The 23918-nt window shown below is 47.4% G+C and overlaps 1 protein-coding gene across 1 annotated transcript; it reads right to left on the bottom strand.

Moving 5' to 3' along the window:
- Positions 1-251: 251 nt before the first annotated feature.
- On the bottom strand, positions 252-16541 carry LOC149340681 (uncharacterized). Its single transcript, XM_089549497.1, has 5 exons — positions 16341-16541; positions 15589-15704; positions 11750-11876; positions 7956-8258; positions 252-389 (listed from the first exon to the last, which is right to left on the bottom strand). Exons 1-5 carry the CDS (start codon positions 16524-16526, stop codon positions 252-254), a joined length of 870 nt encoding a protein of 289 aa, XP_089405623.1. The 5' UTR covers positions 16527-16541.
- Between the last annotated feature and the right edge of the window lie 7377 nt (positions 16542-23918).

Here is a 23918-nt window from a genome sequence, read left to right as displayed (position 1 = left end):
TTATTTGGGCTGAAGTTGGTGGCGGGTACTTATGAGGAATCAGAAAACAAAAGCCGGGTGATCAAGAGAGTTTCTAGCAGGGCTGCTTTATTTTCAAGATCCCCTCCACTGCTCAGTGTGTTATAATGAGGGATGCCAAGGAAAAATGACAAGAAAGCGAGAAAAAAAAAAACGTGGCAGTTTGTGGCAGAAAACGCGCAGAAGAGGCTGGTAGGAGGCGCTCGTTACCGGGAGATCACTTACGAGGAACCTTACGGCCCTCTACGGCGAGCTTTTGATTGGATCAGTTCCAAGCGGTGGTAGTTGTTCACGTTGCAAGTTTTCGACACGTCGTGTTGGATCTCGAACACCGCCCAACCTTCAGACCTGTTCGTAGCATGCCTGTCCAGCTGAAGAAAAATTGGGAAGAAAATTTATTTTCTTGTTATCATTCCGCTCTTTGCAAGCAAAGAAGGAAGCGTTAAAAAAGAACCATAGCATGCGCGATTACAGCATTTCCACATTTAAACATACGGTATGGCTGACGGCTTCACCACGCTAACGTTTGCGTGTATGGTGCTCTATGCGAGACAAGAGTCCCGAGTACTTCAGGGAGGAACTTGCGAACCACGACTGCGACGGCCGCGCTTCGATGGCGCCGAAACGCAAAAGGCGCCCGTGTGCTGTGCGTCGTCAGTGCAAGTTAAAGATCCCCAGGTGGTCGAAATTATTCCGAAGCCCTCCACTACGGCACTTCTTTCTCTTTCTCCTTTCACTTCCACCTGCCTGTTTTCCCTAATGACGCGGTCGAGGTGTACACGTCAGTAAAATTTTATACTTCATTACAGTTGTAAGACGATACCAAATAACGTGAAGGTGAGCTAAGCAGGTTAGTAATCGAAAACACTACGAACAATATCAGGATAAAGTGTGGTCAGTGGGCGCCCGCTGATTATATATATATATATATATATATATATATATATATATATATATATATATATATATATATATATATATATATATATATATATATATATATATATATATATATATATATATTGTTACGGGGATGTTACGGCGGTAAGTCTGTGTTGGCGGCTGCTCTGAGATGGCCAGCACTCAGCTCAGACACCGAGGGCCCAGCTACCAACTGTCAACGTCGTCGTCGTTCAGCGCACCGCCACTTCTTCGTTCACGGTCCATCGGTAACACTATCCCCCTCGGCTGAAGGCAACGTCCCGGTGCGTGTTAGGCGTGCGATGTCGATGGTGGGTGATAGGGCTTGAGGCGAGCTACATGAACGACGTCGGACTTCAGTGGAGCGGACGTCGACTTTGGGTGCAGCGGCGTGATTTCATACGTGACGTCTGTCACTGCCCGTAATACACGATAAGGACCTGTGCAGCGCGGCAGAAGTTTTTCACATAACCCCACACGACGGGATGGGAGCCACAGCAAGACGAGAGATCCGGCAGGGTAGCGCACATCACGGTGCAGGCCATCGTAGCGGTGTTTTTGAGCCTCTTGGGAGGCGGAGAGCTTGTGACGAGCAACCTGGCGGGCGGCGTCTGCTCGGGCGATCGCGTCATGCGCATATGTAGTGACAGGGCCGGCTGTAGGCAGCAGAGTGTCGAAGGGCAGTAAGGGGTCTCGTCCAAAGAGAAGATAGAAGGGCGAGTAACCAGCGGTATCATGGCGCGAAGAGTTGTAGGCGAAGGTGACAAAAGGCAAGCTTATGTCCCAGTCCCGGTGGTCGTCGGATACGTACATGGCGAGCATGTCTGTATAGCGTGCGGTTGAGACGCTCCGTTAGGCCGTTCGTCTGAGGATGATAAGCAGTGGTGAACTTGTGACGAACGGAGCACGAACGAAGGATTTCGTCAACAACTCGGGAGAGGAAGCAGCGGCCACGGTCGGTAAGGAGTTGACGGGGAGCGCCATGGTGTAATATGACGTCGTGCTGAAGGAAGTCAGCGACGTCAGTGGCGCAGCTGGTTGGAATGGCGCGAGTGATCACGTACCGCGTGGCATAATCGGTGGCGACGGCAATCCACTTGTTCCCCGAGGAGGACTCCGGGAAGGGCCCAAGTAGATCTAGCCCAACACGAGAAAACGGGTCGGTCGGGATGGGAATCGGCTGCAGGTGTCCAGACGGCAGGACAGCGGGCTTCTTTCGGCGCTGACAGACGTCGCAAGCGGCAACGTAGCGTTGGACTGAGCGGTACAGACCAGGCCAGAAGAAACGCCGGCGCACGCGGTCGTACGTACGGGAGACACCAAGATGACCAGCCGTAGGTGCGTCATGCAGTTGTTTGAGGATAGTGGAACGTAGGTGTCGGGGAACAACGAGCAAGTGCTCAGCGCCATCAGGTCGCATGTTGCGGCGGTACAGCGTGTTTCCGTCGAGCAAAAACCGGGCCAGAGAAGTGTCGCGCCGGTCGGTGCTGACGCGGTCGATGAGAGAGGTGAGGGCGGGATCCAAGCGCTGTTCGTCGGCAATGTGGGAGAGGTCGGAGATGGAGAGGACACAGGCATCCGACGACTCACAGTCTGTAGAAGGAGGATCGACGGGATAGCGTGACAGGCAGTCTGCATCTTGATGAAGGCGACCGGACTTGTGAACCACGGAAAAGGTGTATTCTTGCAATCGCAATGCCCACCGGCCAAGGCGGCCAGTAGGGTCCTTGAGAGAGGAGAGCCAGCACAGGGCGTGGTGGTCGGTGATAACAGTGAATGGGCGGCCAAACAAGTATGTGCGGAATTTTCCAATGGCCCAAACAAGAGCCAGGCACTCGCGTTCTGTGATAGAGTAATTCTTCTCGGCGGAAGAAAGAAGACGGCTGGCGTACGCAATCACGCAGTGCTGGCCGCGTTGTCGCTGAGCAAGGATGGCGCCAATTCCGTGACCACTGGCATCAGTGCGAAGTTCAGTCGGGGCAGACGGGTTGAAATGGGCCAATACAGGAGGGTTAGTGAGGACGGCGATAAGGCTGGAGAATGCAGTAGCCCGCTCTGGGCCCCAGGAAAAAGGAACGCCTTTCTGCAACAGATTGGTGAGAGGGCGAGCGACGGCTGCGAAGTTCGGGACGAACCGGCGAAAGTAGGAACAGAGTCCGATGAAGCTGCGGACATCGCTGGGCGAGCGGGGACAGGGAAAAGCACTGACGGCACGAACTTTATCAGGGTCAGGTTGTATGCCACTCGCATTCACCAAATGGCCGAGGACTTTGAGTTCGCGGCGGCCGAAAGTACATTTTTTTGAGTTGAGTTGAAGACCTGCGCGGCGGAAAAGTGCCAAGATGGACGAAAGGCGAAGCAGGTGGGTTTCAAAAGAGGGCGAGAAAACAATTACATCATCTAAGTAACAAAGACAGGTCGTCCACTTGAAGCCCCGGAGTAACGAATCCATCATCCGTTCAAATGTGGCAGGGGCGTTGCAAAGGCCGAAGGGCATGACCTTAAATTGGTAAAGGCCATCAGGGGTGACGAAAGCTGTTTTCTCGCGGTCTCTTGCGTCAACAGAGATTTGCCAATACCCGCGTACTCCTGACGACCGGCCGATCTGCTTTACGTGCTCGCGCGTAGGCCACATCTCTCGCCACTGCCGCAGCCGTTGGTCCGCACCTCCCCGACCTTTGCCCTACGTCGACCGCCGTTATGACTATGGACCCCGTCGCTTCACGCCTCGGAATGACCCACCCAGCGCCGAGTCCACACCGCCTCCTCGCAGAACCAGCCGCTCTCCCTCTCCGACAGCCCACCGTTCCCGCTCACCTCTTCCGCACCGCAGTTACTCACCGTCCTCTGCAGGCCGCTTCGCGGGAAACTAGCCAGTGCAGCTCCCGGAGGTGATGCTGCATTGGTGCCCCGACCTGAAAATCCTCTACTGACCCAGCCTTCGCCCTGTAATCTGCTCGACGTTTTTGTGGACGGTGTTCCTGTTTCTGCCCTCATTGACACTGGTGCCCAAGTCTCGGTTCTTAGCTCATCCTTTTGCCGTCGCCTCAAAAAAGTTCAGACCCCTGCCGCTTCGCCCACCGTTCGCGTTGCCGATGGCAGCACTGCTGCCGTCACTGGCTTGTGCACTGCCCGCGTCACTCTTGCCGGTCATAACATCCCAGTTTTGTTCACCGTCCTCGAACACTGCCCTCACAATGTGATCCTTGGTCTAGACTTTCTAACCGCTCACTCTGCCCTTATCGACTGCTCCAGCGGCCTTCTACGATTGGACCTGCCTCTCAGCTCAGCCGACACTCCCTCAAGCTCCACGCCCCGCCTTCGCTCCACCGAGTACGCTCGCCTGCCCCCTGACTCTGCCGTTTATCTGCCTATGTCACCATTTCCTGCGGTTCCTGATGGAGATTATCTTGCCTGCCCACTCGCCGATGTCGTTCTCTCTCGCAATGTTGTACCCCGCACCTCCACCAAAAGATGTTACGGGGATGTTACGGCGGTAAGTCTGTGTTGGCGGCTGCTCTGAGATGGCCAGCACTCAGCTCAGACACCGAGGGCCCAGCTACCAACTGTCAACGTCGTCGTCGTTCAGCGCACCGCCACTTCTTCGTTCACGGTCCATCGGTAACAATATATATATATATATGGTTTGGTTTGGTTTATGGGGTGTAACGTCCCAAAGCGACTAAGGCTATGAGAGACGCCGTAGTGGAGGGCTCCGGAAATTTCGACCACCTGGGGTTCTTTAACGTGCACTGACATCGCACAGTACACGGACCTCTAGAATTTCTCCTCCAAAGAAATTCAGCCGCCGCGGCCGGGATCGAACCCGCGTCTTTCGGGCCAGCAGCCGAGCACCATAACCACTCAGCCACCGCGGCGGGGATATATATATATATATATATATATATATATATATATATATATATATATATATATATATATATATATATATATATATATATATATATATATATATATATATATATATACACACACACACACACCTACAGCGCTTCGAAGGAGAAAACTTTAGGCAGGTTAATCACACCAACGAGACTGCAGAAAAAAATGATTCCGCGTGTCAGTACAAAGTATCTGCAACTGATAGACTCAATTGTTCGGCTACTGCAGCTTCAAAAGTATGTGATTAGTTGCATGTACTTTATCGGTTGGAGGCAAAAAAAATATCGACAGTTTTCTTTTTTCTTGGGTATATGTACACACAGTGAAGGTACTTTCGGTAACAGCTGACAAATTTCGCGTCGTCCCTACGCATGTTGTCCGCTGTCGTCCCGACCTTTACAGGCATTATAGACAAATCCCTAACCTGTCGTCTGGACGTTCACAGGCGTGATAAAAAGTCCTCTCTCCCGAATTTCAGTTCTCTTTTTACCAAAGTGATGCTCAAAATATCGCGAGGTCACGAGAAACAAACAATCCTTTCACTACTGCGAGGCACACTTGCGAGTCAAATTGTAGAATGTGTCGTTGCTATTAAGTAGAATTATGTCATAGTTAATTGCTAAAATTTTTATGGACGTAGATGGAGGGAATCGACAAGGGCTGTTTTTACGTTTATTGGTTTCCGTTGCACAAAAAAGGTTCACGGAAATACGCAAAAGAGCGCCGCGCCTTGCAGCTTAGTGTGCTTCCTTATCGCCTCCAGGATGGCTGACCAGTTTTGCAGACTTCAAACGAACAGCTAAGTGTCTAGATCAACTCGTTATTATAGCCTCCGAAAGATTAAACACAATATGTGCCCATAAATGAATAAAAAGTTAAACCAAAGTCCGTTCGCACTCTTTCTCTACACCTAGCTGTCTCGTCATCCATTCCACTCACATCCGATGCACATTCGCGGAGAGAGATCGCATGTGTCTATTGGTGTATCGTTGCGATCCATGGGCGAATAGCGCGAGCATCTTGTCTTGTGTCTTGTAGGTTTTCTGAATGGTGTGCCTGAAGAAAGGCCCGCGCGTTTCCGCATCTGCGCTCTTCATTTATAACGCAATAGAGTTAAGGCTCCCATTATCGTTGGCGTCGTCATCATCGGTGTTGTGAGCGATAAATGTGGTGGTGCAGGCGGCCACCCCCGAAGAATAACCTAGGTGGCTACCTAAGTCACATGACCTTGTGGCGTCATCACAAGCTACCTACCGGATTGCGAGCTAGTAACTACTCCTCTAGGTGGCAATTAAATTAACGTTTCATCGCCAGTGGTTGATCGGGAAGAGCAGCTTGGGTCGCACAAGACCCGCCAATGGCAGCACCTGCCATCTCAGGGCAGTGGAGCATCCTTTAACCGCCGCGCCATGGCGCAAGGACTGGTATGAGAGCTCCCTGGGACCTCTGGATATAAAGCTGCGAAAGACCAGTTCCGCATACATGGGTTTTAACTCATTAATGCTATAGCGTCATGTCCTTTAGGGCGAGCCCCTCTGATTTTTATTGATCGAGTTTCATGCATGGCGCGGTACAACACAATGCACTGTCACGATACCACAGGTGTTACCACAGTACAACGCCGTGTTTAGAAACTTGGGGTTTGGTCGCTAACATCGGATGCAGCCGAGGCTACCTCTGCGCCGTCGTCTGTTACGATGTGCAGTCCGCATTTGTTCGATTACCACGTCGTTAGAGAATCCCCTTTCGTTTAGAAGTGTCGAAGCTGTCTGCTTTGAGCGGCTGTGCTCGTGACGAAATGTATAGCCCGAGGAAGCATGTCGGACTGCAAGGGAAGCTTGTCAGAGTCGGAGAAACTCCTAGCTGATAGAGCGCTTCTTGAGGTAATCTCCGGTTTCGCAATACGCATTTTTTATCGTGACATTTTAAAAAATAGCTTTGCAATAATGTTGCATACTTTGTTGCAGTATACTGCATACTCCTGGAAAGCACTCGCCAAATTTTAACCAACGGCCGCCTCTGTATAGGCACACCATGCTGAAAGGAAGCCATGTCGGAAAGTTTTGTTTACACGTGGTCATGCCTGGTTGGTCACAAATGGCAGTGAAGCGTAACCCTCTTTCGCACCGATCCGGTGACAGCAATGACTCTGGCAATCCTTTCCTTCACGGTTCAGGGGTGGTCGATAGTGGCAAAGGCACGGCAAATACAAAGAAACACCTGGCAAGGCGGGGCTTTACCATAGGCATATGACGTCCTCCATGCTTTCCCCCAAAAAAACTAGGAGTTGGGAGAGGCAGTGATAATTCACTTGTGGAGGGTTGCAGGCCAGAGGAGCGATATGAATCATTTGTGTTGGCACGGTAGATAGAATCATGACGAGCGAAAACATTTTATTGCGATGGGTTTAACACCACTGCTACCAAGACTTCTCAGAAATTTTGCAGGCAAGCGTTCTAAAACAAAGCCTAACAACCGCCGTTCTCTAGCGAACATACGACCAAGGGTTTGGTAGAGAACATTTAGAGATATAAGGGACCACTCAACGCCATGTTTTTTTCAGGTTGCTTAAATCACTTGGGAAAGTAGGCAGAGAGCATGCTCCCAAGAATTCAATCCGCTGTTTTTGGTTTGCATATAAAATACGGCACTTGCAGATTTTGTGACACTTGTAACTGCTCATTCAGTACCTAAGCCAACTCTGGCGATCCCTCTCAGCATTAGGAAGGAGGCTTCTCGAGGAACTGTAGTAATTCGAGCGTGTTAACTTCATCTCACGTAATTTATTAACACTAGAAAATAGTGCTTCAGTAAGTTAAGCAAGGCACTGTACTGTGCACCGCTACCCCAACAGCTACCACAACATACCAACAGCACATGCGAATGTGTCCCGGAGCACCCAGAATCGCCTGGATGAGCCCTATGATGTAGATCTACGCATAAGTAGTTGGCATTCGGCGGGATTGGTAGAGCGTGGTATACACTGCACTGAAACTCTCTATTGTTTTCAAGTCTGTATTACTAACCTCAAAGTTTGGTAAAGCTGTTCTCAAGGCTCAATTTTGCAAAAGGCTTGCGTTTGCATCTAGCAAGAATGGAACCGTTGGTGGTACCTTTAGTGTTAAGAGTTGCTCCGTCTCGTAGCTGGCCCAGTAGCTGCGGTTAAAATTGTCCTTCCAGGATGCGTAGGCGAATTCTTCGACATGTGTTGTCGTTGGAAAGATATAGGACCCCCCTGTATTGCAGAGGATGTTGTAGTCGGCCAGGAGGGCACGTTCACATTTCTCCAGGTAGTTCCTCGGCCTTCCGGATCCTTTTTCACCGACGAACATCGCGACGCCCATCGTGGAGGAGAACATGATGCGAAACTTGTCGCCTTGGGATCGCAAGCGCTGCTCGGCACGCTGCGCTAATGGCTGCAGTTGCCCGTAGTCAGGACATGCAAAAAAATTAGTCAAGAAGTGAAAGGCGTCGCGAAAGCTGGAGAACGAACAATGGACGTTAATTGAATTACCGATATACCCAAACGTCGTCCCTTCTTTCATTCGGCGCCATGTGAGAATCCGCCACTAGACAGACAGCCGCAGGATCACCTCTATGTCAACACGAGACATAGCGGACCGAGGTGTAGGTATCAATGATAATCGACCAATTTACAGATGACGATAAAGCAAGGTCAATGGTGATTTCGGGCCAATTATGACAGGTTCACAAAATTTAGAAAAGAGAACCCTCAGGACGACACTTGCATGTCAAGTGCAGGGAGCCGAAATACGAGTACTATCGGAGGTTAAAGCGCGCACGTAGTGCTAGTACCACTGGAATTATGCGCGTAACCTAGTACCCCGAAACTTGGCGACCACTGCTAGGCTTGGCACGTTCATTTCATGTTACTATCGGTGTTTCCCGGAGAGCACTGGCTCAGCCTTTCCGGAACTAGCGTCTAGAAGTGACCACCACGATTACGTGAATGTCTGGTGTTCCTAGCGCGTGAGCGGTTACACCTTTGAACTTTGAAGGGACGCTCGCACTAGAGGGGACACGCGCAATACAGAACAATTTCAGCGCTTCGCTTCCCGCACAAGCCTGATTTTCTCGCGTAGTCGAGCTAGTTTTACCGTTCCCTAGAACAATCCATCCACGAATTTCGTTTCCATTCCAAAAAAAGACCAGCCAATGGGAGGCGACCGTGCGGTCAGGTGACTGACCTACCGCCGGCCGCAGTGACGAGAGAACAGGGCGACGGCTCAGCAGTGAGAAAAAAGACTGGGGAAAAGCTCGCGCGCTGTCTCCTATGCTTGCGGACGCAGTTCAAGCAGGAGTGCGTCGCTGGTGTCACGTGACTGGACCACATGAGTATAGAGACGATATTCCACGGAGCTGCGAGGCCAAGGGGCCGTCAACGTAGCTCCGCGGCGAGAGGTTTCTCGCTGTTGTGAGCGGGGTTTAGGGTGTCCGCAAAAGTGCAGCATTCAAATAAGCAGCAGTCTTTTGCACTGTCAGAGCAATCTGAGGCCTCAAACATTCCCAGTACGAATGTAAGCGCTACATCGGGTATGTGGTTGAGCGACGAGCACCAGGTGACGGTCGGTCGGCGCTTACGCGTTGTGAGCAACGTTTACTCCAACAGTGAATGGTTCATAAGGTAAACAGCCTTTTAGAAATTGAGCAGCACGACCTTGTAGTAGGCTGGTGACTTAGGATATTTAGAACTTTAAGGGAGACTGAAGCACTTTTTCTGAAAATCGGGCTGGCAGCGGCATCCTATAGTTTTTCATGCTGTATACTGGAATATCGCATCCAAATTAGGCAAAAACAAGGCGAATTGCCTTTTTTAGCCGAAATATGCGGCCTGTGCCGCTGAGCACGCCGCGCGGCGCGCCGCCGCCCGTGATTGGTCAAGAGAGGTCGTGACGTCACTTTGAGGACTGGAAAAGCTGCCGATGCGGATCCGGCGCTGCGTTGAGGGCAGATCGCAGCTTTCCGTGTCGTTGTAAAAGCGAATACGGCGACTAGTTTTTTTTACTGACCACCGAAGAAAAGGATACTACAGTTTGCTCATTCCACGTATCGCCTGAAACCAAAAAAGACACAAGCAAAAAATTCTATGCCTAGCACAAGCATACGCCAGCGTCAAAGACGCGATGCAGACCATGCGTAAAAGGTGCCAGCACAACCTCGGCTCGGATTCTCGGAAAGGAAGGGGTGCGAACAATACTCAAGTCAATTACCACCACCGGACGCCTCCTGGCTCGCCCGGAAGAGCGTCATCCTAAATAAAAGGCCCAAAGCACTGTGTACAAAAAATCCTGTTCTCAGTACCCGGCGTTGCAGGTTGGGGCAAGAAAGTATTTCAAGGAAACGATGAAGCAGCACAAAGCTGATGTCAAAATTAGCGAAGCGCAGTGGCCAAGTACTGCGAGGCATGTGACTACAAGGTAGTGACGCAATCATGGTGCGCTGGAAACCAAGCCAAATACGCGCACAAATACGCTTCACTCCTGGCGCGTTCAGCAGATGCCAGAAAATATTAATCGAAGCCTCGGAAACGTTTGCCCTTCCTAGATTTGCAGTTTAGGTTCAGTGAAGTAGTTGCCAACTATATGTGTGTTTAAAAGCCCAGCTAGCTGCAACTCGCCCGCTGCCACTACTTGATGAAGAAACCGAGTAAGGTTGCGGTGTTTTTTTGCAAAAACTCGGTTGGCATTCATTTCTCTCATAAATTTGCATCCGAAATCAACGTCGAACGCTTTCATTTTAATTGCTTAGCTAGGATTAAACGAGATGCCGCATATGAAGAGCTTCGATGCTTGCTTGCTTTGCTTTATTGTGCTTTGCTCTGCTTGCTTGCTTGCTTGCTTGGATACGTCGAACCGAGTATAAAATCACTAACCGAGCCTTGCTGAGCACGTCTCAGGTGGTCTGGCCGCACCTAAGCTGAGGAGAGCGACACATGCTTAAGCCTCTATAAGGTTTCTTCAGGGGCTAAGTGAGCATGTTTCTACTTTTAAAAGAGGCGCTTCTTCGGAATGGTGACACGCCTCTTATGCGCGAGGAAATCGATGGAACTGTGTCATGGTTCAGCCGCGCCTTTTCGACAAAAATCTCCAGAGATCACACTAGGACAAGCTCTGCCTGTAGCCGCTCTTACGAAAGTGTTTCGAGCAGAGTAAGCTTGCTTTAGTCGGCTTGAATTCTTCGTCACAGCAGCGAGCGGTTGCGCTGCGAGCTTGTGATCTTGCGGAAAACAGTGGAAGACGACACAGTCGCGGCCGTAGTTGTTCGTGGACACGAACGCAGAGTAGTACCTGTTGAATCTGATTCTCAAGGTCGGCTGACACGCTTTGTACGTCACAACGCACGCAGTACGAGGAACAACGCATGCAGCACGAGAAACAACGCGCGCTGAAAGCGCGCTCGGGTGCTCCGAAGCATCCCCGGCTCCTCAACATGACGTCACGCTGGCCGACATGGACGAGGTTTCCCTCTCCGCTGTTCCCCTCTCCTGCGCTCGCGCGGGGTGCGGGAAATTTAAACATCGCGTTTTTAATTGGTGATTGCGCCACTATTTTAGCCAAAATCGAAAAAATAATTTCACAGACGTGATCAGCAATGACACTACTACAAAACCCTCGAAGGTTAGCTGATTCGAAAACCGCCTCAGTATCCCTTTAAGGTAGGCGCAGTTACGAAGTACTCTTCCAAATTCTAGAAGCTAGCGCCGAAATAAGAACCAAAATAAGTAACCGGGTGCATAGATTCCATAACCTTGAATCATTCGAAGCAGCGTTCGTGGGCCTTAGCTACGACGCAGCGCATACTTGGTATTTTAAGTCTTAACTTTCATTTGGCCATGGGACAGCTCGTCTACTTATCGCATGCAGAATGAGGATGGCCAAACACTTACGAAAGACGGAAGTTCCAGGTTTGCATACTTTAAGGACACGGGGAAGGAGTGACATCCCGGAAGTGTCTGCTGCCCAAAAAATCCAACGCTGTGTATGTGCGTTTGGATAATGATTGTGGTGAGTGATCTGAAAGGAAACACAGGAAACAAAGAATGAGGATGCATAAATGTGAGATCAGAAAGAATATCTTGAGATGAGTACGTAGTAAAGAGATTTCCGGTGGCAAGGGGCTATAGAACTCATCACTAAGTAAAGCGTAGATAACAATGTTGCACATCGGATAGTGCCCAATATCGATCACGCTACTCTGTGGAATAGATGTCAATCCTTAGGGCCTATATCGTAATGGAAATACAGCTCATCAAAACTTGGGTTCCTTCGTCCGAAACACAAAAGGCCATCAGATTATCATCAGTTGCAATATTCACCATATCCTCCTTAGAGCTGGACTGCGTAATTTTTCTCGTTTACTAGACGCCTGAATCACTGGCGCGGCAGGCACACATGGAGGTATGGGCCCGCTGAAACTGAACTTATTATGTGAAGTTTTTTCCTTATCGTTTAATGTTCAAGTGCAATGCATTCACTTTGAATGAATTGTACTTCAATTCATATAATTTTCATACCTAGCTGCGGACAATCTCTATGCTTACTAATGTATTGCCTACCCTGCCATGGCCCTTACCTTGGGGCTAGCAGTATTCTGAATAAATGAATACAGAAATATTCAAACTATATGTCACCATGCGGCAAAGCACTTTTGAGTACGCCTTAGCAGTCACAACAGGCAAGCACCCGTAGAAACACCCATCTATGCTACTAAGGTTCTAGTTTCCATGAGTACTTCAGAAATTTGACGATTTTCTTCATATTAGACCCTTTGCAGCAGAAAACAAAATGTTGGAACAAAGCAAAAGAAACTTCAAACCAATTTCCGGTCTCGAATTCTCATAGCCGAGGCGTTTGAGGTAAGTTGGTGCCCTAGTTTAGACTGCTTGTTTCTGGAACATATACAAGCGGTTGCAAAGCATCGCCCTTGTAGCGCAATGTGCAAAAAAAAAAAATGATTACTAGCAAACTATATCCGTCGCAAGGAAGCAATTTAATCTTGTGTGTCTATGGACGCTCTCTTCGCGCCGGTTTCTTTGTCACGCGCAACTGACATGCCCTCGGAACCGAAATTCTATTTTTTTGTACTTTTAGACGAAAGTTTGGAAGGTGTCAGTTGCCAATGTCATAGTTCCACTTTTTCGGCTATTTTCTGTTTATTTCTTTCATTCCCTTGCCGGTATGCTTGTGTTGCCTTGAGACAGCGCTTAACGGTTCACATCTTCCAGCCTTTGAAAATTGTTAAGACAGTCATGAGTTGTGGTCGTCGACATCATCATTTATTTTCCCTTAAATACCCCTAGTCGGGGCATTACATAGGGAGGAGCAAAAAAACGAAATCACAAACAATAGGAACATTTGAAATATAACAGTGAAGAAGGCAAAATAATTGTTAAAAGAGCATTACAAAATGAAAAAGGAAACAATCACAGGTACACTGTGGCCATCACGATATATCAAGAGCAGGAAAACGGGAACACTGATTTCCAGACAAGGGCTCAACAATGTAATATGTGCAGAGGTGGTGCTGAAGTGTGTCGGGCATTACACTGTAAGTACGCTAAGGAAAAAGATGAGATAAAAGCAGGGTTTTGAATTTATTTGCATCGCGCTCAGTTACAACTGCCTCAGGCAGCTCATTCCACTGTTCAATGACGGATGGCAGGAATGATTTTTTAAAGGCATTGGTGGAACCATGTAAACGCTGTAGGCTCAGACTGTTAAAGAAGTATGCAGTGCAATTGAGGAAAACTGTAGTATAACTTGTGGAAAAGGCAGAGTTGGGAAATTTTACGGTGAAAAGACAGTGGCGGTATGTCAAGCGATGATTTTATGCCAGAAACACTGGTTCTGCGATCGTAACAAGAAGTAATAAATCGGGCTGCACGACTTTGTACTGATTCTAATGCTTCAATTAGGTATGACTGGTGCGGATTCCAAATGGGTGAGGCATATTCTAGTTTAGTACGAATGAATGTTTCATAAGCGAGTTTGCGGATGAATGGAGGGGACACGGCTAGGTACCTTCTCAGTCTGTTGAGCGATTTCGAACTTTCAGCTACTATGTTTAAGATGTGCTCGGACCATGAAAGTTTGCTAGTGATTGTTATTCCTAAGTACCTGTAGGACTCGACTTGTGTTAGGGGGTTTGACCTTAACGAATATTGATAATTTAAGCGATTGCGTTTACGTGATACTGTCATGTACTTGCATTTTGAAACGTTTAATGTCATCAGCCACCCGGTGCCCCAGTTGGTTATTTTGTTGAGGTCATTTTGGAGGAGGACTTGATCGTTGTTTGATAATATGCGTCGATACAAAATGCAGTCGTCTGCAAATAGGCGAATTGACGGTGTTATGTTGCAAGGAATGTCATTAATAAATACCAAAAAAAGAAGAGGGCCGAGCACAGAGCCTTGAGGAACACCCGAAATCACGTTTGTGGCTGAAGAATGGTGGTTGTCTGCAATATTACTTCGTCAAACCTTCGTTTTGTTGCGGAACTAAACACAGATAGAGCTCTATGAACAGTGCTTGGCGGTGCTGTATTTTTTTTTTTTTAGTGTGCAGAACAATGATATAGCTCTAAAGGTATGATCATCGTGTTATTATTTAAAAAAAGAAAAGCACAAACGCCAATGAGTGGCCAGCAGTTAGCAAAAACTAAACCTCTTTGTTGATACCGATGCGCATGGTAGTGTCACGCTTTAGAGGACCGTGAGGGCGTTCTATACAATTTTAGTTCCCAATGAAAATCAATTTAATGGCTTTGTCTACGGATGTCGATTTCAGCCCTGCAGAAAGGTCGCATTTATTGTCGAGAAAACTGCACTAAAAGTTTTCTTTCCTCGCAACTCAAATTTCTGACGTCTGCACTGAAAGGAGCTCCTTGATCACCGTTCTCAAGTGAACAGTGGTATAGCTTAGCCTCTTGGATCCGTGTCGGAGAAAAAATTGTCTAGACTCGGGATCTCAGTCTAGGAAAAGTGTCGGTACGTTGCAGTTAACTTGTGAATTCGGCCGGTGATGACGTCTCCTGCATTTCCCATTGTTGTCCTATTCTGTCCTGAAAAAGTTCTATTTTCACCGGAAGTCAAGTCTTGGTCGTTAGACTGCGCTAATATATCTGTATAGGCCAACTTAAGGTTCTCCTTGTTGTTCTGTGTGCGGTTGCTCTTGTGTAGTGTATTGGCTCAGCGAAGAAATTTTAAATTTTAAGGCTAATACTCCATAAGTTATAACACGAATTTCTTGTGCTTTTCCAGCAAATGAGGAATCGCCTAGTTTTCAAACACTGTAGCACATAATTACATTATAGCAAACATTATAACAACCCCGTTGCGACGAGTTCCAAGTTTAGTGCTCTCAAAACTGCTGCGACCAAGACTGAGGAAACTACAAAGAGTTGCTTTGGGTGGAGACACTTGAGACACCAACAAGGCTACATGTTATGCAGTGCCAACCTCGGTAGTAGCCTTGGCACTTTGTAATTCCTGTATAGTTTGTCCTCACCTATCTTGGGTTCTCGATGAAGCTGAAAGCAAAATGTCTAATTCAGGTTCTAGGGAGCTTAGGGTGTAGATACCATGCAATATGCCATGTTTCGAGTATATCAGTAGAAATACCACATCTACCGCTACTTTTTTTGTTGTTGCGTTCCATTATACTTGCAGAGAAATCATACAAGGACAGCTCAGGGTTGAAACTGTCTGCAGTCGATTGTTCTTACCCTACTGCGCCCACTTCATCGACAAAGTCGTTGAGAGCTTGCTCAGTATAAAGGTCTACACCGAGGAAAACCACCGGCTCGGAGTGGTTCTGTCGGACAACCGCTTTCTTCAGCTCCTGTGCAGTACGAAGTGTCGCGCGTGGCAATGCGCTCATTTCAGGCTAGACACAATGCATGCTAATGCAGACATATTTCTACTTCTGCCCAGTCTCCAGCATGAGCGATGCTGACGCCATGGCGGCATTGATGAACAAAATATAAAGGGCTGTTCATTACATGTGCTAATTAGGCTGTCATTTTTTTTAAATGTATTCTATAACCGAGCTCAGTGTCCATATGAGAGCGAGATTATAATAAAAGATAACATTCCATTGCTCCTTGCTTGCACACATAAAGAAAACCGGAGAAACTAAAGACGACAAGCTTGAAAATAACAATTTCACTCTTTGCAAGTGCAGCATGGTGCCGTGTTACTGACGAGATTACAAGTAGATATACAAAAGGGAGATGAAAAAATATTGAAAGATGTTCAACATTCCCTATGAAGCGCAGAAAGACTCTTTAAGTACATATCAAAAATTTTGGCGCAACCTGAAGTTCTGCACTAAGGGCATTATTGGTTTTGCGTCTGCTGATCAGGGAAATTTTTTTTCCGTGTAGTGACAGTCATTTGCAGTAAAATAACATTTAGGTGAATGCTTAGCTTACGCTTCTGGGTCGAAAACTTTAGAAACTCCCGTACGAGTACTGACCTCGAACACGGGGGCCAGCTCGGTTGTGTTCATGCCCTCGTGGCGGGCAAAGTTGAGCACGCCCATGGCTGACACGTTCATCGCTTGCACAAGGTCTTGCAGCAGGGGGAGTGACCTGGGAATGGTACCCAGGGTGCTCCTATTGTCCCGGGGGTGCAGTAATGAGAAGCTCACACCGACCCCCATCTGCTGGTGCGACGCTACACCCTGCAGAGAAAAAGGTGGCGCAGAATAACCGACCTTTTTATTTGAAAACACTGGTGTCAATATTGGAATGGTTGCCCATGTGTGAAGGGCAACTACATATTAAGTGGAAGTGATACTAACAGAGAAGCCTGCAATGTGGTGTATTGAATATTCAGTAGTCGAGAATATATTACAAAATATGTGCGATATTTGGCATAGCGCATTCCTTTACACACAGCGCTTACACAGTACCCCATGCCACCCCTCTGCATCTATAGGTTGCTATAAATACACCAGATGAGGCTAGGTGCCAGCCTGCTGCGGGCATACCTGCCGCTTGGGGATCATTTGCGCATGCGCAACGCCGGCACATGGTGCCCCGTATGCAGCAGTGGTAGCGGTGGTAGCACGGGCTATGCTATACGTGAAAACACTAATCAGATGCTGTGGTAATGTGGTAAATATATAACTAGACAGCAAAGAAGCAATTTCTGATCAGAGTGAATAAAAAAGCAAGCCAGCGAGCAGTACTAAGCAGTAATAATCGATGCGCTACTTTATGCGAGGGAAAAGGTTATTTCCAGACAATGGTGATATCCAGCGGAAAGCTGACTGTTGGAAATATTAACTTTAACACAGACAAATCTTTCATTCTGTTAAAGCGACTTCTAAAATATTCGCTAAACTACCTCCTAGCAGTGAAACAACAAATCTTTAGAAGGGTCGATATACGGTTGTAGTTTGTTTTATGAAGCGCAACACGTGAGCGCTGCTACGTTGAATAAACCACATGCACCTGACAAGCACTAGTTAGCAGGTTCAACGCAATAGCTTGCTTTACTGATGCCTCGTGACGCCTTTATTAGGACACAGCGCAAGTGACCAAACATGGGTAAAAATTACGAAAAGCATGCATATAGGTTGGATTCTGCATGTTTATCGGGAAGCTTCGCATAGCGTTTTCTTTTGCCTTTCTGCGCCAGCTCATCGGGATTGAAACTGAGCTCTTCTGCGCGCAGTTATGAAGGAAATGACCGGCATGAAGAAAACCTGCAAATGGGAAAGGTCTGTTTGCCGCAACCGTCAATTTTATGTTTGAAATGCTCCTAGAAAGCAAATGTTTCTATTATGGTAATCCTGGTATTATGAAATAATCTGTTAAGATCTAGCAACTGTATTTAACGAGTTAAGATTCAAGTTTATTACCTGATCAAAGCCAAATTCATTTTGAACTTCCCTAGCGAAATGCGCATAACGAAGCAATGTTCCGACATGCAGAGGCACAGCGAGAACATATAAAAAATTCCTGACAATAGAGCTTATGGAGCGCTTGGTAAAATGAATCAAATCACTCTAAATTAGCATCTCCCAAAAGCCTCACACAGGAGACTGTGCGGTTTGCGAATCAACAAAATTAAAACTCACTTAAAATTGTTGCTTATATATCACAATGGAACCTCATGAGAATTTTCATAATTTTCTTTGCCAAGGTTCTGATAGATAGAAGTCTGCTCCTTTTAAAAAGAAAATGGGACGGGGTGCGAGACTTTTGGGACAAAACTAGCTCTCATCAGGCCATCACCTACAGCGTTTCTTCAATTGAAAGACGCCCTTCTTTCAAATTTTCTCTGTGCCTGGCTTTCGCTCGCAGCTGATATTTTGTCGCTGCCACCGGCTATGTCTTTTCCCTCTAAGGCTGCCACCCTGAACAATCCCTGTACCTCTATTTTTTTGTCTTTGCCCACTGAGTCCTAATCCTTCAGCAAGTCCAGATCCCTGAGTACACAATATCATTACCAGGGCATACCTTCTATCCTTCCGATTTCTCGCCGTTCCCCACTTTCCGCTCGAAACATTGAGAAGATGAGGCCACTGTGGTGGCGAAAGAGTGAACGAAAGCAGCATTTATGTTTGCATAGGTTAGTCAGCGATCTAATGCCGTTAATCGCTTACGTCAAGAGCCAATAGCGTCTGCTCTGTGGCAGATACACCAGTAAAGGTTCCCACCGAGCTCTACAGGGCCCTCTTCGCTTCCCCTGGTGGTCGCTAACGTATCAAGCATTGAACTACACGCACGTTGGGAGCGCTGATTTGGGAATAGCAAGACGGCGGAATGGTGGTCGTCGCCATCTTATGCTGCGTCATTCCAATTTCATGGTTTGTCCTGCTGGTGTTTCGGAAGCATCAACCAATAAACGACAATTTTCCGCTTGCTTTTAGGTGCATGCTATAAAGAAAAAATTACACGGCGAACATCTTGTATAAGCTGAAAGATGCAACTTCTACCATCAGTTTCTTTTTCAAAAAAACAGAGACGCCGACCAGTAAAATTGAATTTCACGCTTCCGCGCCCAGAACAGGGGCCTTATTTACAATGGAATCACACCAAGAGGGTTCGTCTTTAAAAGCTAGAGTAATCGCCGTAAGGATCGCACGTAAATCGGGTTAAGATTGCCCTCGTTACGATTAAGCGCGTCAACGTGACAACGACACACACGCCATCTTAATCCGATTTACGTGCGATCCTTACGGCGATTACTCTAGCTTTTAAAGACGAACCCTCTTGATGTGATTCCATTGTGAACAAGGCCCCCGTTCCGGGTGCCGAAGCGTCAATTTCAATTTTCATTTTACTGGTCAGCGTCTCTGTTTTTGAAATGTGTCCACCCGGCCAGACGGGATTCCGTCACACTCTCGACTTCATCAGTTTTTATACAGCAGGGATAATTCCGAAGAAAGCTTTTAAAAGACACGGAGTAAAAACTTTGAGGATGAAAATCTAAGGGATAACTGGCTATTAGCTGAAAGATAATTAGGGAACCCACTGGGCATTACAGTGTCCGTATTTTAGAGAGCACTAAATTAGAAAAAGTTAACATTAAAAAATGACTCAATCCATTTAATAGCAGGTGCACGCCGACCCGCTTATTCTCGGGTAACCTTCCGTCTTACTAGGCATGGCAGTATTCAATTACAGGAAGACATTATTGGCCAGCTCAAACACTCTACTTCTCTGTCCGCATTTTGAAGCAATACTAAAGCTTGCGCACTGCAGAGGTGACTGGGAGAACTTTTAGGTTCGATGATCACTTGTTTAACCGTGAAGACTACACATATTTCTAGAAGCGCCCACTCCACGAATGACCATGTTCTACGTACACTGTATAAGTCCCCTCGTAGATACGAGGAGAGTTAGGCTACCCATGCCAGCCAGGTGAGCTTGAAAGAAGAGGACAAAGCAAACGAGGAACAACATTGCCTCAGTAAAATAGACGGAATTCTATTGAAAATGTTTGAGGATGGGCTTATACAAACGTTGTACCCAGTATTATCGTGTGAGGGAAGATTTTTTTATTGTGCTCACTGTTGATTCAAGGCAGCAGTGCTGGAAGCTTCAACTTGGCACGCCTGCCCACAGAATCTTTTATTCGACTTGAAGGTCTTGACTATCGGCCAGTGGCTGCGCCAGGGATTTGTGCGTGTCTGCAAATTCGTTAATACTGATTACTGCTGAAGCTAGTGATCCTACCTTTTTAAAGGCATCCCAGGAGGTCGGCCCGTACATCGGAACGAAGGAATTGCCGGATCTGAAGAGGTCGGGGTAGATGGCGTAGTCGCACCACCCACCATCGAACACCTTCACGTCCACGAAGCTCTCGCCGACGACGCACATGACCATGCCAGGTCGACGTGTTGTGGTCGTGGCTGCATAATAGCGTGGCTAGATTCCGAGGCTGAGAAAAACCACCGCGAATAATAATTACAGAAGTTAGAAACCAGAAGACAGCCGCCTTTGTCGAGGTTCTTTCCAGTCCGGAAGACAGGACGTAACAGTCCCCGTGCTATTGACACAAGCCACTCTTTTGCTGCGTACAGCTCCTGTGTTGGTTTAAAATGCTTCGACGCCTATGTGCGGTTCTTGTTACGCGAGTAACAAGTCCGCACGATACATGCCTGCACAAGGGCAACATAATTATTAGTGTAAAAAATAAGGAGATGATTCTGTAAAATGTGCAACATGAAACGTCTTTTATTAGCAGCTGCCTTTGTCTGCGAACGTCAGCATGATGCCAGTGCGGCGGTTGAAAGTATTTATAAAAGCGCGTACGTGTCTAATTTAAAGATTTTGCATGCTGAGCATCATCGTTGTTAGCATGATTACGCTCATTGCAGGACAGAGGCGTCTTCATTATCTATCCAGTTAGCCCTGTCCTCATCCGGCTACAGCTGTACCCTATCCCTGTAAACTTCATCTCAAACGTTCACCTAACTTTTTGCCGCATCCTGCTACGCCCGTCTTCTCTGGGAATCCAGTACGTTAACCTTAACGACCATCGGTTATCTTGCCTTCGCATTACATGTCCTGTCAGAACTATTTCTTGATTTCGACTGCGGAGTCATTAACGGGCAAATGTTTCCTGACCCACTGTGCTCTCTTTCTGTATCTTAACGTTACGCCTTTAATATTTCTTTCCTTACTTTATGCGTTGTTCTCAGCTGAACCATTTTCTTTCCCTCCATGTTTCTTTCCCATGAGAGAGTACCGGTAAGATGCAGCTGTTATATAATTTTCGTTTGGGTACCTGCCAAATGCACGTTGATACGCCATCGCATATTCAAGTGCCCCATTGCAACCATCATTCATTTCCTAAAGAATTTCTTTATTCATAATCGTGGCATGGGGCCGCAAATACCAAAAAGCTCTAGGACACCTACTATCGGCATGGTTCCTACACGCAACACAAAAGAAGCCAATAAAATCAAGGTTTAGGCCCTTTTTCGCATAAGGCTATTAACTCTACATCCTAATAAAACCAACTGAAAATGATTGTATGGTTCTTCTCTCCTTTAATGTACAGTACAGTGAACCTGAACGCTAAGAAATTAGCGAGCATGTTAGGCATATTCCAAAATGTAAGAGAAGCAGTCTGATCAGGAACCGCATACGCGTATCTCAGACAGGCCTTTTTTTGACATGAATAGTTGCATAGCGGCCTCCTACTGAAAAAAAAAATAGGTCAATATGGCTTAGCCCAAAACGGTTTCAGTCCTGTACTGCCAAGAAAAAGAAATAAGATGTCATGAAGATGGATTTCTGGCGCTCACCAATATGACATCTTTTAACCGGGGCAGTAAGCTCATTGTAAACACTTTTGATTCAAAGGTGTGGGACAAATTTAGAATTTCGATAAGTCTTCCACTGCTGAAACGCAGCCAGAGCTAGATAAACTTTCGCAATAATGAAAAAAAACCTAAATGATGAGATTTTCAACAAAGCACAGGTTCTGTATTTACCCTTTCTCGCGGCCCTCTCAAAAAACTGCGTGCACACAAAGCCAGCGGGATTCAGGGCACAGTCATCAGCGAGGATGGAGTGGGAAAAAGAATTCTGTGTATCTAGTAAACATTGGTGCAAACAAAACGCTGCTAGACCACGCTCGGTACCTTCGCAGGAGCGGCAGAGAACAGCATGCAGTAGCAATCGAGAGAAGCGCATTGCCTTCTTACTTCCGAGGGTAGGCACAGGGGTCTGCGGAATTGGCACAGCAGGCATTGGGATCACAGGACCGATGGAAGGCATCATAAGACCGGTGGTTCCTGTGACGTTGATGGTCGTGGCAAAGACGCCTCTGCGTGGTCCGGTACCGGTGCTAATGACCACGGTAGACCCGCTGCCTCCGCTGCTAGAGCTGCCGCTTTCCTCCTCTGCAAGGTAGCGGAAATGGCGAGAGCATTCGTGTGCCCTGCCCGTCATGTCGCACCGCAGCTTCTGTTCAATTGTACGATTGTGCGAAGAAAACGAAAACCTGCCATCGGAACATTTTCTTTCTTGGACAATTCTGCCCAGTTGAGGGCACTATTTCCGCAAAAAGGTAGTTTTGAACGAGAAGGATCAGGAACAGGCGTTAATTTCATCCCCAGAGTACATTAAATTTAACCTGTTACGACTGCTGAGTTCATTTAGAACATAACATTTTAATGCGAAGCCCCCATTCTTCCCACAGTATACTGTTCTAACTGTAGTGAGTAAAAATAAAGTCGAAACTTTGAAAGATCACCACCAAAGATCACCAATTTGAAAGATCACCAGTTTCAAGCAACTTTAAAGATAAAGCCTGTTTGAAGTGGTAGCAAAAACGTACCGACATACGTGTACTTGGTAAAAAAAATGCCTCTCCCGTAACCGAGAGTAGAGTAAGCATGAAATGGTTACGGGCCTAACACAGGCTCCATTGCTCTGCTTAAGCAGCTGTGACGGTGGCGGCATTGAAATCCAGGACGATGCAGAAGCGTACGCGGACACGACGAGACGCAGGCCTGACAAGAATGTATATGCAGCGCGTTCGAAACATTGCTCGGCTTAAGCTGCTGTGACGGTGGCGGCATTGAAATCCAGGACGATGCAGAAGCGTACGCGGACACGACGAGACACAGGCCTGACAAGAATATATATTCAGCGCGTTCGAATACTCCGCGAGCGTGTATACATCTGCCTGCCAGAGGGGGTAAGGGCATGAAGGCCCTGCGGCCGGCCTTTTACATGCGTGAGTGTAGGACCGCAGCGCCATCCTTGGGGAGCACGCGAAAGCAGTTTTTCAGCTGAAAGTCCTTCTCGCCCTGGAGCTCCCCTCTTTCTCTAAGCGGCCTTCTCTCAAAGCCCCTAACAGATCACGTATGACAACGAAGTGTATTTTGGCATGTATGTGCTTTTTGCACGCGTTATTAGAAATCAGAAATTATAATTCCGTGCATTAACAAATGCGCAGCTCGACTGATATCTTGATAAACATTGAGAACACTCTGGCAGCAGTTATTTTTTGTGACTCGTTTGGAGAGCAACCGGCGCTTGTATGCCGGTCCCGTAGGAGGGCTTAGAGAGTCTCGTTGAATCTCGATAAGCCTCGTACGGTGCCCGGATGTTCTCGTTTCAGAGCCCGGATGAGTGGATTTCAGTGCCCGGATGATGGCTCTCGGTCTCGGCGTGACGTCACCACACTGCCGACAACGGGCGCTAAAAGCATTTCATGCTTAAAAAGTGAGCTACAACGTCAATCTTCCTGTCTGTAAGTGTGGCGATGTCTCTAGGGCGAGCAGAGTTGAGAGAGGAAGCGAAATGCTTTTTTGGTTAACAGGAAAAATAACCGACAACACTTGAATGCCGATTATTGCCGGCCGCTCTGGCTCAGTCGTTTATGGCGCTTGGCTACCAGCCATGAGAACCCGAAATGTAGTCGCGCCCTACAAATTATCTACAGGTGGCAACTGCGGAGCTTTTCTTTCTGCCTTCCTTCGCTACCTCCTATATTCCTTTCTTCATGGCGGTACTAAAATGTCCGCAGAAAGTTTGACAGCTACTATAAGTTTCTTTCCTCGTAGTCACTTTTATGTTTT

The sequence above is a fragment of the Amblyomma mixtum genome, chromosome 6 (genome assembly GCF_055824585.1).
Source record: "Amblyomma mixtum isolate Tamu chromosome 6, ASM5582458v1, whole genome shotgun sequence".
Lineage (NCBI taxonomy): Eukaryota > Metazoa > Arthropoda > Arachnida > Ixodida > Ixodidae > Amblyomma > Amblyomma mixtum.
This window is presented reverse-complemented; position numbering and strand designations above follow the sequence as displayed.

Excerpts from the sequence above, each read along its gene's own strand:
- LOC149340681 (XM_089549497.1), bottom strand. The coding sequence starts at position 16,526 with ATGGGGGTCGGTGTGAGCTTCTCATTACTGCACCCCCGGGACAATAGG. Across the intron at positions 15,705-16,340 it reads AGCTGGCCCCCGTGTTCGAG|GAGCTGAAGAAAGCGGTTGT; the intron begins GTCAGTACTCGT and ends CGTACTGCACAG. Across the intron at positions 390-7,955 it reads AGCAACTCTTAACACTAAAG|CTGGACAGGCATGCTACGAA; the intron begins GTACCACCAACG and ends ATTTTTCTTCAG.